Source organism: Leucopleurus acutus, assembly GCF_964270905.1.
Source record: "Leucopleurus acutus genome assembly, chromosome: 13".
NCBI classification, from domain to species: domain Eukaryota; kingdom Metazoa; phylum Chordata; class Mammalia; order Artiodactyla; family Delphinidae; genus Leucopleurus; species Leucopleurus acutus.
Genome location: NC_139155.1, coordinates 43,447,574 through 43,460,898, shown reverse-complemented (window position 1 = coordinate 43,460,898; position 13,325 = coordinate 43,447,574). Strand labels below are relative to the sequence as shown.

The 13,325-nt window shown below is 42.8% G+C and overlaps 1 protein-coding gene and 1 long non-coding RNA gene across 2 annotated transcripts in view; both read right to left on the bottom strand.

Moving 5' to 3' along the window:
• Positions 1-13,325, bottom strand: part of LOC309970932 — a 371,169-nt gene that overhangs the window by 130,000 nt on the left and 227,844 nt on the right. The window lies entirely within an intron of this gene.
• The window catches only part of GAREM1 (GRB2 associated regulator of MAPK1 subtype 1), a 216,774-nt gene that overhangs the window by 5,486 nt on the left and 197,963 nt on the right, over positions 1-13,325 (bottom strand). Inside the window, exon 5 of the mRNA XM_082853645.1 lies at positions 1,009-1,175. Within this exon, the coding sequence (XP_082709771.1) occupies positions 1,009-1,175 (167 nt within the window). The remainder of the gene's footprint in view (positions 1-1,008; positions 1,176-13,325) is intronic.

Below are 13,325 nucleotides of genomic sequence, written 5' to 3'. Positions count from 1 at the left end.
TTAGTGATGTCTGTAGTGGGCAAGGGTGGAGTGAGAGAGCAGTAAATGAGTGTCTCATGCTTGTCATTCTTGGGCTACAGTGACAGGACTACATCACCACCACTGATGACCTTATATCCATCCAAGAGTCTGAGGCTGGAAGAAATGTTTCGAATAAAATCCTTATTCTTGCCTTGGTTTCCGCACAATTGAGTAACATCACCATAAAGATTTAAATGTCCAGGGAACAAAAAAGTACCTGCCAAGGAGAGCTACTTTAACCTGTCACATGTGATCACACTCAGCTCTGGGGCCCTATCTTAAGAGTGACCGTGAAACCAGAGTGTGCTCAGAGGTGGGTGATGGGGGGACAGCAGGTGGGACCGAGGCTGCCTCTTGGAGGAGACTTACATCTTGGCTGACCTCATGGTTTCACAGCCTGATCAAGAGAGGTCGGGTGGACCTACATTTATTTCTTTAGACCTAAGAAACAGTTGAAGGTTACATGGAGATAGATTTCAACTGCATATAATGAAAGATCTCTAAAAAAAGTTATTGGCATGTGCCAACCATGGAATGAGCTGCAGTGCAAAAGAATGAGCTCACGGCACTGGGAGGATCCAGATGGAAGTGTAAGACTGCTTTACAGTGATGGTCAGGGACTCTAGCACTGGGTGGAATTCAGAGTAGACGGCCGACAGGACCCCTGCCATTCCGGGTCCTCCTCGAGGGTGCTGTCTGCGTGTGTTGAAGTCAAAGCGGAGACAAGTAGATGCCAGCCTTAACCACTGAACCCCTCACAGACTCAGCATCTTCCTAGGTCACTGGCTCTTCCATCCTAGCTCAGAACCAACAGGGCCCCATCATGCTCATCCAGTTAAAAAAAAAAATTTTTTTTTTCTTTTTTTAAAAGAAAACTTCCTCTCCTACCACCCTGCCCAGGGGATGGCTCCTTGACACGGTTCTCAAGGATCGGGGACCTGGTTGATGAGGGAACCATGTGGAAGTGGGCCCTGGCATAGGACTTACATGTCGTGCAGCCCTGAAGAATAGTAGGATAAGGTGGGGCTGGGAGAGCGAGTCTGCTGCCGCGCCGGCTTGGCTGTGCGAGGAGGGACCGAGGGGCTGGTGGACTGAGGCTTTGCGCTGCGGGGCGGGACAGGCGGGGCGTTCAGGAGCCGGCATTCTTCCCTGACCTGGCGTAGAAGAGAACACGTGGGGTTAGCGACACTCGGACTACGCACAGGGCCAGCTCCCTCCCGGAGGGCCCAGTGGCTGCTCTTCTTACGTGACACCAGCAGGGGTGGAAGAAAGGGAGAGCAGACCTGAGCAAACAAGGACTGTGGGAAACAGGAGGCTGCCAGAGATGGAGCGATTTTGAAAGAAACGGTTTGGCAGGTGCTGCAGAAATGTAGCAAGTAATGGGAAGGACAGCATGGTAAAGAGCCGGTGATACACGAGGACACAGGAAACAGGAGTAGGACGAAAATAAGGGCGTTAAATGATCACGATATGAATGAAGGATTCCATTCTCCTAGCGAGTTGTATTTCTTCACTGTTCAAACTGAATTCGATTTGCTACAAACCTTAGGGAACAGTGGACCTTGTCTAGTGTAAAGGCTCCTTCTGAGGTTACAGTCGGGGCTTCTCACAGGTAACTGTGCACATGAATCCCCTGGGGATCTTGTTTCATGCACATTCTGACTCAGTAGACAAAGAGTGGGGCCTGAGACTCTGCATCTCAGGCTCTGCACCTCAAGCTCCCAGGTGATGCGGACGCTGCTGGACCACGGACCACACTCTGAGAAACAAGGCGGCAGATGGCGTAACGAAGCAGCTCTCCAACTCCGAAAAATACCGCCTCCCTCACCCTCCTTCATCTTCACACTGGAGAGGGAGGCAGGTGACCTGTGCCATCCCTTGCCTGCCTTCTCCCCAGCTTGTTGCCGGCCTTCAGAATACGGTTCTTTTTAACGAGGCAGATATTTTTATGTACTTCTCTGTGTCAGACAGCAGGGGGCAGTTTACACCTGGTTCAGCTAGTCTACCCTTAACTACCTAGGTAAAAACAGAACCAATTCTGACTTTGTAAAAAAAAAACCCACCACTACCCTTGCTTGCTTTTAGGCTGTGTTCCCACCCATTTTTTTTCACCTTTGCCTTCGATTCCTCTGTCCCAGGGACTCTGGGTAATGAAGACAATGAAACGGAGCTCCTGTTAGCTTTGGTTTGGAGTTTGCTTAAGACCAAATGAAATGGGCTCACGTTACACTGCATCGTCTACCACCTACGCTGCACCCCGGCCCTCTAACTGGCTTCCGAGGCCTGATTCACTTGCTGGAGAAAACCAGATGTTAAAAAAGTCATGTGACCCCGGGGAGACCAGGCAAACCTCAATTCTAAGCGAAACAGAAGCCATGTAAAGTCTCAGCCGTTGCATTTCTCCCTGGGTCTGGGAATCACTGCTCCCACCCGGAGGACCCACCACCCTGGTTGTTGGGACCCACTGGATACAGTTTTTCTTCTGCAGCAGCCCTTTAGGCTAAAACAGAATATTGAGAGCAGCAGATTCTCTTCTCCAACAGCTGCGGGCGTTCTCTTTCTGAGCTTTTCAAAAGGTGGTGGTGGAGAAGGAAATGAGGTTTGGATAAGGAAGAGGGAGGCTTGAGCTGGCCCAGGGGGACTCTTGCCTCACTTTGGGGTCTTCTTAAGAAGCTGGGAACCAACTAGGACACTGAAAAGTTCTGGCTGGATCACTCCACTCCCTGGCTTTTGGGAGCATACACTGGTTACAAAATAAGTACGATATTGTGTCATCTTCCTTCTGTCTTGTCAGCGAATTGTATGGTAGCCAACTGTGTTTTTCTTTCTTAGGGAATGTCTTTAGAATCTGGGATGGATGGGTGCGGCTTTTATAGATGCGCTTGGTTCTGTCTACGCTTAGAATAACAGGAATCATGGAAAACGAAGGAAGATAAGGAGTCCGTCGGTTAACTTTTCCATTTTAAAAATAAACAATCGCTTCTCAACATGGGATTAGAGAGAAGCATCAGGAAAACAGGGTTAAGGCTGAATTTGATTTAGAAATTTCTGAATTTTGGAATTAGTCATTAAATACATTTCATTAGGGACCACTTACCTAGATGTCAATTATGATATGCTGAGAGGTCGACTACACTGTGCATTTTAATTGAGTATCATCAGCTGACCTAGGTCTCGGAACACAGAAAAGCAGTCACTTGTAGTTGACTCTGATCTCTGGGAAGTCCTCTCTTCTCTTCTTATAACCCCAGACTCTCAAGGTTCCTGACATCTGGTTCTGCCCCCTCCTTCCATAACTGGACAGTCCTAAAGAGCTTCCCCATAGGTTTCCCGGTGACAGGAGGGGACGGGGGAGGCAGCAGTAAAAAGAAGCATTTGTAGGTCACAGGGCCCGGTGAGGTGAGCTCGGCTGACCGGAACGTTTCCAGCTACACTCCAAACAGCATTTGAAATATGGAAAGCTTCTGAAATGGCCACATGACTCCTGAAAGGAGTTAAAGAACAAAGGTAGGGGTGTGTGTGTGTGTGTGTGCGCGCGCGCGCGTGTGCGTGTGTGTGTGTGTGTGTGTCAGTGAGAAGATACTAACATGAGACCAAAGAAAGATTTCTTCCCTTGTCATGAGGGGGCAGTTTGGGTGTAAGTGTGTGACTTCAATGGGAAAGAACTAGGCTTATTTGAAACCCATTTTGGAGAAAAGATAGTTAAAAACAAAACAAAACCCGACTTCAATGGGACCCCGTCGGCGACAGGAATTCAGCTGTAACACTGTGGAGGAACAAAACTAGTGAGTGCTACACTGGGCAGCTGCGGGAGGGCGGCCCTCTCGGGGTGAGCACGGCTGATGGCCCTGTAGACGCGCCTCCCTGTGTTACTTTTAACGTGTGGCTGCAGATGTGGATGCTCAAGTGAAGTCATACTGCAGCATTTTATGGGAAAACTATATATGCTTTGGGGGAATGTATACGTTTTGGGGTTCAGAAGTGATACACCCACACAACGTGAGGGTTTACTGTGCCACCTTACTTTCTATCTCGTACCTCCTTTTAACAGTAATTATTCTACTTCTCTTTGCTTCTTGATTTGGTTCATCATGGGACATTTATATCCAAGAGAAATATAGCTGTGGCTTGAAATGAATTTTATCTGACAATAAAAGGCAATTTATAAGACCAGATGGCCAATCACCCTATTTCCAGTTTTTCCTCATATTCAATTTCACGTTTAAGTGCTACATTTTCAGCACATTCTTTCTCAAAGTCTCAGCATGTGGCTTTCATCTTGTTACTTCCCATCTCCAGTGGCCCCCCTTGACTACTGGATAAAGTCCAGCTTCTCCTGTCTCCCACTGAGGCCTGCTGCAGTCTTTCTAGTGATTTCTTCTCGCTAGAGGAAATTATCCCATTTGATTCCATCTTTCTAGTTATTTCCCTCACTACTCCTCTATATGAATACAGGGGTCCATCCAATGGGGCAGATTCCGTGTCACCTAAACACACCCTGTGCTTTCCTGCCTCTCGCTCTGCTTTAGTTCTTACTGCCCATCCCCTCCTGTCACTTCCTAAGGCCCAGCTCTAACTGTTACAGGCGTGGTTTGGGACCATCACAAGTAGCCACCAGTACTTGTTACTTCTGAACTCTGCCAACAGACTGTTTATATTCACTTACTTCCCATGTATATTCAATTAGCCCGAAAGTGGAAATGGTAGGGACCGTCGTCATTGTTCTTACTGCTCTGTGGATGGCAGAGTTTGGGGATTTGTCACCTCTGGCACAAATATGGTACACAGAATGCCAGGTGGAGGTTACTGGATGTCACAAAACAAATACAACAAGGCACTTTTATTTTCAAACTTATACCAAAAGAATGCCTTTTATATTTTAATGTGGAGACTGTTATTGATAAGTCATCTGGGCTCCACGTTAATTTTTTTGTCTTCATATTGGTGTCAGTCTAGGGGAAGAAAGGTGCCAGCAGACCTGGCCCCTATGGCCGCCATCAACTCTGCCACCACGACACTGGACGTGGTGTCAGAGTGAAAATGACGGTATTTCTAAATGAGGATGTCCTAGAACACACCGTGCCCGACACACCATGCCTGACGGACTAGAGCCCTTCTCGGCCCTTCAGTGCAGCATTTAAGACTGAACTTCAAGGAGCAGTGCAGGGCGAGGGTGAGGTACTTGGATTCTCAGGAATAAACCCGGAACGCTGGTGCTAAGGGAGGGGATGGCGTTCTGTCTGAGGCACGTGTTACTACCCATCGCGGATCATGGGTGACTTTTGCCTACTGGTAGGTAGTTTCTGGTGATGAGTAGCTTGAGTGTTTACAGCCAAGCTCCTGGCACCTACTGGTTATGACAGGGTCAATGACCACAACATGGATTCAGGGAGAGCAGACTCCCACCCGTACGTACCCAGAGCCTGGCTTCACAAGCAGTTCTCTGGTCTGAAGCCTTTCTTATAAGTGGTTTTACTTCCAGCACAATCCTCTCATCCTTGCTTCTCCACAACAAGTCTTTCCCTTGCTCAAGAAATGCTCAATGATTCAGTCTTATCAGAGATAAGATACCGGCTACCCAGGAGTAAGACACCTCTCCCCAGTGTTCAAGCAGCAGACTGTGAACCCAGAGCTAAACAGAAAGCTAATTTATTGCGAGGTGGAATTGGGGAGTTCTGCTCTTTCTAGAACCATCACTTCTCTTTAGTCTACGAGGCATATTCTCAGGGAGGCATATTTAAGTGACTGCCATCTAACACACAACATATACTAGTGGGGTTTGAAGTAAGCTGTGGAAGGTGTCCGTCCTGAGGGCTAATGGCCGGGATCACAGGCACCATCTACTGCCCCTAGAAGCCCGAAGAACATTGTGTCGCTTTCCCTTTTCCTACAAATGACATTAATTCCATTTACTATTGACTTGTTCAATTATATGCTGAGCGCCCATCACACGCTCACTGAGCTGGTGCTGAGTAAAGCAGACAAGAACAAGTAGCCCCTGGAAGTAGCTGGGAGGGAGGCAGGGAGACCAACACACGGCTGAGATAAAAGTCGGTCCTGTAATAATAGAAGGTGGAATGAAGGTCCGTGGGAGCACCATGAATGCTTCAGGAGGGCAGGGGAAGAACAAACTCACAGGAAATTATACTGAGAAAGTCTGGAGGAGGAAGGAATTGTGAGTGTACAAAAGGTACAAGGGCAGGAATAAACCACCAGAGCGATGCCCTGGACTGGGGGCTTAGAAGGCGAGACGAATCCTGATGCCACTTATCAGACAGACACTTAGAAGGAAGAACAGAGCTTGGGAGAAACCAAGGGGTTCAGTGTGGAAAAGAGTTCGAGCTCAGTGTTCTACTGATAGAATCTGAAGTCCTGGTGGCACTGAGATTCCAGATGAGAAGGGAAGAGGGCTGAACCCCTAAGGGGCCAGTAGAGGAGGAGACCAAGGGGGAGAAATGCAAGGGACCGTATCTCACCGCTCACGGCACAGAACAGTCCCCAGTGGTGTCAAGGAAGCAGATGGTGGGGAGGGCGGCTCAGGAGAGGGATGGTGTGAAGACGGAACGACGGCAGGAAGTCAGGGCAGGTTGGGAAGATGTGTGACGGTTAGCAGGTCACTGGGGATCTTAGTGAATGAAGCTTGAGTTGAGTGAGGGGACCAGAGGCAGATTCCAGGGAGTCAAAGCCAGAACAGGAGGTGAGGGTGGAGTGAGTGAGGACAGACCACTCTTTTCAAGAAGGAAGGAAGGGGCTGGGGAGGAAGGGGGAGACAGCTATTAGAAAGGGATAGTGGATTGAATGAGGCATGGCTTTTTTCTTTTTAACTTGGAAGAAACCTGAAAACGTGCCTGGGTAGGTACATGCACGCGTGTAACCTGGAGGTTAAGTGCACATTGACTTCTGGGACGGAAAGAACACATTTTCCCACTGCTCTCTGCCTTCACCATGCCAGCACTGGTCACGTAAAACCAGAAAAATAATCAATGGCAGCTTATTATCTAACAGTGAAAGCAAAGATGGACACACCCAATAAAATAAATGGCTTTGGAAAGCTTCGTGTTACTATGTGAAGGTGGTTGACAAAGTCAAAACCCAACTCCAACCTGTGGTCAGAATCTCGTGCGTCATGGAATGGGGCTATTTATTTTCTGAATACTCTCCAGAAAGTGTAACTTGATTTCCCGACTCCTGGAATAGGTATTTAAGCATCCCTTCCCCTCCCCACTCCTCACAGCTATAAGTCTGTTTAGTTGGGAGGAAACTGAGCCCGGGGTGAAGGACCAATAATTTGTGAAAAATGGAAAACAAGGTCTTCTCCCTAAATAGCCACATGTTAAAGGTAACGCATGAGAATTTATTACAAATACAAAGCTCATTATTGCATGGCTGGAAACAGGGTTAAATGTAAATGTTTAGAAGACAGAAATTCACACATTACATACAATTGGAGTATTTTATACACGTATGAACTACTTTCTTCTGTGACATTATCTTTCCCTGACACTTCCTAGGGATTAAAAGAATACAACCAACAAAAGACACACAACGTGCTTATGAAACTGCACAGTGTAGGAATGGGGGCTCTTTGGTATGATGATGTTTCTTGGAAAGTCTTAGTTTCTCAGAACTCCCTACTCGTCTTCTATGGAAGAAATGACACTTTCACACCCCTTCACTAACTGGACCAAAGAGACAGCTTAGGAAAACAGAAAACTTACTATGAAATGTCCTTTGCTGAACTTTTTTGGGGAAAAAAAAATCAATTTCATAGCAGCAATTATTCAACCTTTAAATACAAGGCAATGGACCTGGAGACACTTGCCGACGAGGCCTCACATTTCCTTGTCTACAGTCTAAAATCTGCCACCACGTACCTGTGGGTGAAAATCTCGGCTCAAAGACCACACTGCTTGGAACTGTGGGCAGTCACTAACGGGCTTCGGCCATCCTTAGGCGGACTAAGGATCATGTTGTTTCTATGTTGACACTAATTCAGAAAACACACACACTATAGGGGAGCTTGATCTAAAACTGGACTCACCTTTACCATGAGTTTTCTTCTCTAAAAAGCTGACTTCGGGATAATGTCAGTGTTGCAAAGAAAGGAGTTTTGTAACCATGCTTCCCTGAACTTTGTAACTTTGCCTTCACTGCATGCCCTCTGCCCTGTATTTTACATTTCTTCCCACACTCCCTCTCCCAGATAACAAAATCATTACAGCCTTAAGAAACCTTATTTATAAAGAGGCTTTTATACAAAGAGTTCACAACCCTGTCACGTACCCATCAGGGGTATTTTCAGCCAAACAGAAATTAAAGTTTTACAATGACAACATGGCAATAAATGAACATCTATCTGATGAATTACGCCAGGGCAGATGTGATTTACAGCTGAAATCCTGATTCTCAGATGTGTGTGTTTCTTTTTCCCATTGTGTATGCGGATGATAAGGACCTAAGGCAGGCCTGGGTCTGCAATGGCCTCCAACCTCCAGGCCTCAGGCAAGGGAGTCAAGGCCGAGGGCACAGCAGGCCGCTACTGGGAAACCAGAAGGGCACGCAGTTCTGAAAAGAATACTTGTTTAAGTTCCAGGGTGCTTCCCTGGACTCCAAAGAAAGACTATGCCATTGGGGCAGAGAATAAAGACCTTTTCTGAGCAAGGAGTATAATGCATGATAGATATATTTAAATAGTATATAACTTTCCCATTAATGTGATTTTGTGCAAATGGTAAACCCAAGAGTGCAGATTTGAAACAAGGGCTATCCCATAGAATATTACAATGACTTTATTAACATTCTAATTATTGAGACTTTCGGCAGACACAGGAAAAATTTCTTGGCCTAGAAGGTTTCATTTAAAAATAAATAACCTACACAAAACCAAAGGCAATTAGTTTCAAAATTACCAAAACACAATAATAATTCAGTCCTTATTTCAATTAACAAATGGGAAATGTAGGTATGGCTTGCTTACAGAGTACTCCTCAAAAGCTGTAATTAAAATTAATTAAATGTCAAATGCCTTAGGAGACCGCATTAATTAGTGGAATCCTGAGTGAATCCTTTTGTAGAGCAATTATTTTGAAAAGTAAATAATCACTTGCAGATTAATCTTTTTATTACCTAAATCTGACTATTAATACACAAGGTTTATTTAAGAAAATCTCTCCTTTAGTGCTTTCTCTATTTATTTTAGCTTTAATTTATATCACTTAAAAAATTTTTTGACTGGAATGTAGATATACTATACCTATTTTAGATATAGTAGTGTGTGTATGTTAATCCCAAGCTCCGAATTTATCCCTCCCCCCTTGTCTTCTCTAATATTAATAGTCAGTAGGAGAAAGCCCAAAGACAAAATAAAAATTCAGAGTAGAATCAATTCTTTTTTTTAAAATTTATTTTATTGAAGTATAGTTGATTTATAATGTGTTAATTTCTGCTGGGTAGCAAAGTGATTCAGTTATACATATATGCACACGTTCTTTTTCATATTCTTTTCCATTATGGTTATCTCAGGATATTGAATATAGTTCCCTGTGCGTACAGTAGGACCTTGTTGTTTATTCTATACATAATATTTTGCATCTGCTAATCCGAAACTCTCAATCTGTCTCTCCCTCCCCCTTCCTCCCCCTTGGAAACCACATGTCTGTTCTCTGTCTGTGAGTCTGCTTCTGTTTTGTAGATAAGTTCATTTGTGTCATATTTTAGATTCCACATATAAGTGATATCGTATGGTATTTGTCTTTCTCTTTCTGTCTTACTTCACTTAGTATGATCATCTCTAGGTCCATCCATGTTGCTGCAAATGGCATTATTTCATTTTTTCTTTTTAATAACTGAGTAGTATTCCATTGTATATACGCACCACATCTTTTTTATCCATTCATCTGACAATGGACGTTTAGGTTGTCTCTGTGTCCTGGCTATTGTGAACAGTGCTGCTATGAACATAGGGGGACATGTATCTTTTTGAATTAGAGTTTTGTCTGGATATATGCCCCGGAGTGGGATTACTGGATCATATGGCAACTCTATTTTTAGTTTTTTGAGGAACCTCCATATTGTTTTCCATAGTGGCTGCACCAATTTACATTCCCACCAACAATGCAGGAGGGCTCCCTTTTCTCCACACCCTTCCAGCATTTGTTGTTTGTAGATTTTTTAATGATGGCCATTCTGATGAGTGTGAGGTGATATCTCATTGTAGTTTTGATTTGCATTTCTCTAGTAATTAGCGATCTTGAGCATCTTTTCATGTGCCTGTTGGCCATCTGTATGTCTTCTTTGGAGAAATGTCTACTTAGGTCTTCAGCCCATTTTTCAATTGGGTTGTTTGCTTTTTTGTTGTTGAGTTGTATGAGCCGTTTGTATATTTTGAAAATTAAGCTCTTGTCAGTCACATCATGTGCAAATAGTTTCTCCCAGTCTGTAGGTTGTCTTTTCGTTTTACAGTTTCTCTTGTAAAAAAGCTTGTAAATGTGATTAGGTCCCACTTGTTTATTTTTGCTTTATTTCTACTGCCTTGGGAGACTGACCTAAGAAAACATTGGTATGATTTATGTCAGATAATGTTTTGCCTATGTTTTCTCCTAGGAGTTTTATGGTGTCATGTCTTATATTTAAGTCTTTAAGCTATTTTGAGTTTATTTTCATGTATGGTGTGAGGGTGTGTTCTAACTTCATTGATTTACATGTGACTGTTCAACTTTCCCAACACCACATGCTGAAGAGACTTTTTTTCCCCATGTTATATTCTTGCCTCCTTTGTCAAAGATTGACTGTAGGGGTGTGGGTTTAATTCTGGGCTCTCTATTCTGTTCCATTGATCCATATGCTGTTTTTGTGCCAATACCACACTGTTTTGATTACTGTAGCTTTGTAGTATTGTCTGAAGTTTGGGAGGGTTATGCCTTCAACTTTTTTTCCCTCAGAATTTCTTTGGCGATTCTGGGTCTTTTGTGATTCCATATAAATTTTAAGATTATTTGTTCTAGTTCTGTGGAAAATGTCATGGGTAATTTGATAGCGATATCCATTTCATGGGTAGATTGCTTTGGGAAGTATGGTCATTTTAACAATATTAATTTTTCCAATCCAAGAGCATGGGAATATCTTTCCATTTCTTTGAATCATCTTCAATTTCCTTTATTAATGTTTTATAGTTCTCAGCATACACGTCTTGCACCTCCTTGGTCGGGTTTTTTTTTTTTTAAGATTGACTTTTAAAAACAATTATTTTTTTTTGGCTGCGTTGGGTCTTAGTTGTGGCATATGGGATCTTTTTGTTGTGGCGCATGGGCTTAGTTGCCCTGCAGCATGTGGGATCTTAGTTCTCTGACCAGGGATCGAACTGGTGTCCCTTGCATTGAAGACAGATTCTTCTACTGGACCACCAGGGAAGTCCTGGTCAGGTTTATTCCTTTTTTTTTTTTTTTTGATGTGATTAGAAGGGCTTTTTTTTTTTTTTTTTTAACATTCCCTTTCTGATATTTCATTGCTAGTGTAAAGAAATGCAACAGATTTCTGTATGTTAATCTTATATCCTGCTAACTTGCTGAATTTGTGCATCAGTCTAGTAGTTTTTGTATGGAGTCTTTAGGGTTTTCTACATATAGTATCATGTCATCTGCATATAATGACAATTTTACCTCTTCTCTTCCAATTTGGATAACTTTTATTTCTCTTTCTTGTCTGACTGCTGTGGCTAGGACTTCCAATACTATGTTGAATAGAAATGGTGAGAGTAGTCATCCTTGTCTTGTTCCAGAATTTAGTGGGAAGGCTTTCAGCTTTTCACTGTTGAGTATTATACTGCCGGTGGGTTTGTGGTAAATAGCTTTTACTATGTTGAGATATGTTCCCTCTATACCCACTTTGGTAAGAGTTTTTATGGTGAATGGATGCTTTTTCTGCATCTACTGAGTGATCATTTGGTTTTTGTCTTTTCTTTTGTTGATGTGGTGTATCACATTGATTAATTTGCTATGTTGAACCATCCTTGTGACCCTGGGATGAATCCAACTTGGTTGTGGTGTAAGATCTTTTTTATGTGTTGTTGGATTTGGTTTGCAAATATTTTGTTGAGAATTTTTGCATCTATATTCATCAAAGATATTGGCCTGTAATTTTCTTTTTTGGTACTGGTCTTGGTCTGGCTTTGGTATCAGGGTGATGGTGGCTTCGTGGAATGTCTTTGGGCATACATTCCTTCCTTCCTCTTCAATCTTATGGAAGAGTATGAGAAGGATCAGTATAAGTTCTTTTTTCTATGTTTGGTAGAATTCACCTGTGAAACCATCTGGTCCTGGACTTTTGTTTGTAGGGAGTTTTTAAAATTACGGACGCTATTTCACTTCTAGTGATCTGTCTGTTCAAATTATCTATTTCTTCTTGAATCAGTTTTGGTGGGCTGTACGTTTCTAGAAACTTGTCCGTTTCTTCTAGGTTGTTGAATTTGTTGGCATATAATTGTTCATAGTATTCTCTTATTTTATTTTGTATTTCTGTGGTATCAGTTATTTCTCCTTTTTCATTTCTTATTTTGTATATTTGGGTCCTCTTTCTTTTCTCTTTGGTGAGCCTAGCCAGAGGTTTGTCAATTTTGTTTACCCCTCAAAGAACCAGCTCTTGTTTTTTTTGATTTTTTTTCTATTGCTTTTTAAATCTCTATTTTATTTATGTCCTCTCTGATCTTTATTATTTCCTTCCTTCTGCTCACTTTAGATTTTATTTTTCTAATTCTTTTAGGTGGTAGGTTAGGTTGTTTGAGATTTTTCCTGTTCTTTGCAGAAAGCATGTATCACTATGAACTTCTGTCTAAGAACTGCTTTTGCTGCATCCCATAGATTTTTGTATGGTTGTGTTTTTATTTTCATTTGTCTCAAAGTATTTTTTGATTTCCTCTTTCATTTTGTTGTTCACCCACTGGTTTTTTAGTACCATGTTGTTCAGTCTCCATGTAATCATTTTTTCCTTATTTCTTTTCCTGTGGTTGATTTTTAGTTTCATGCCATTGTGGTCAGAAAAGAAGCTTGAAATAATTTCTATACTCTTAAATTTGTTGAGGCTTGTTTTGTGCCCTTGTATGTGGTCAATTCTAGAAAATGTTCTGTGTGCACTTGAAAAGAATGTGTATTCTGGTTTTTTTCTGGATGTAATGTCCTAAAAGATATCAATTAAGTCTAACTGTTCTATTGTATCCTTTAGGATCTCTGCTGCCTTACTGATTTCTGTCTAGAAGATGTGTCTATTGATGTGGGTGGGGTGTTAAAGCCTTCTACTATTATTGTATTCCC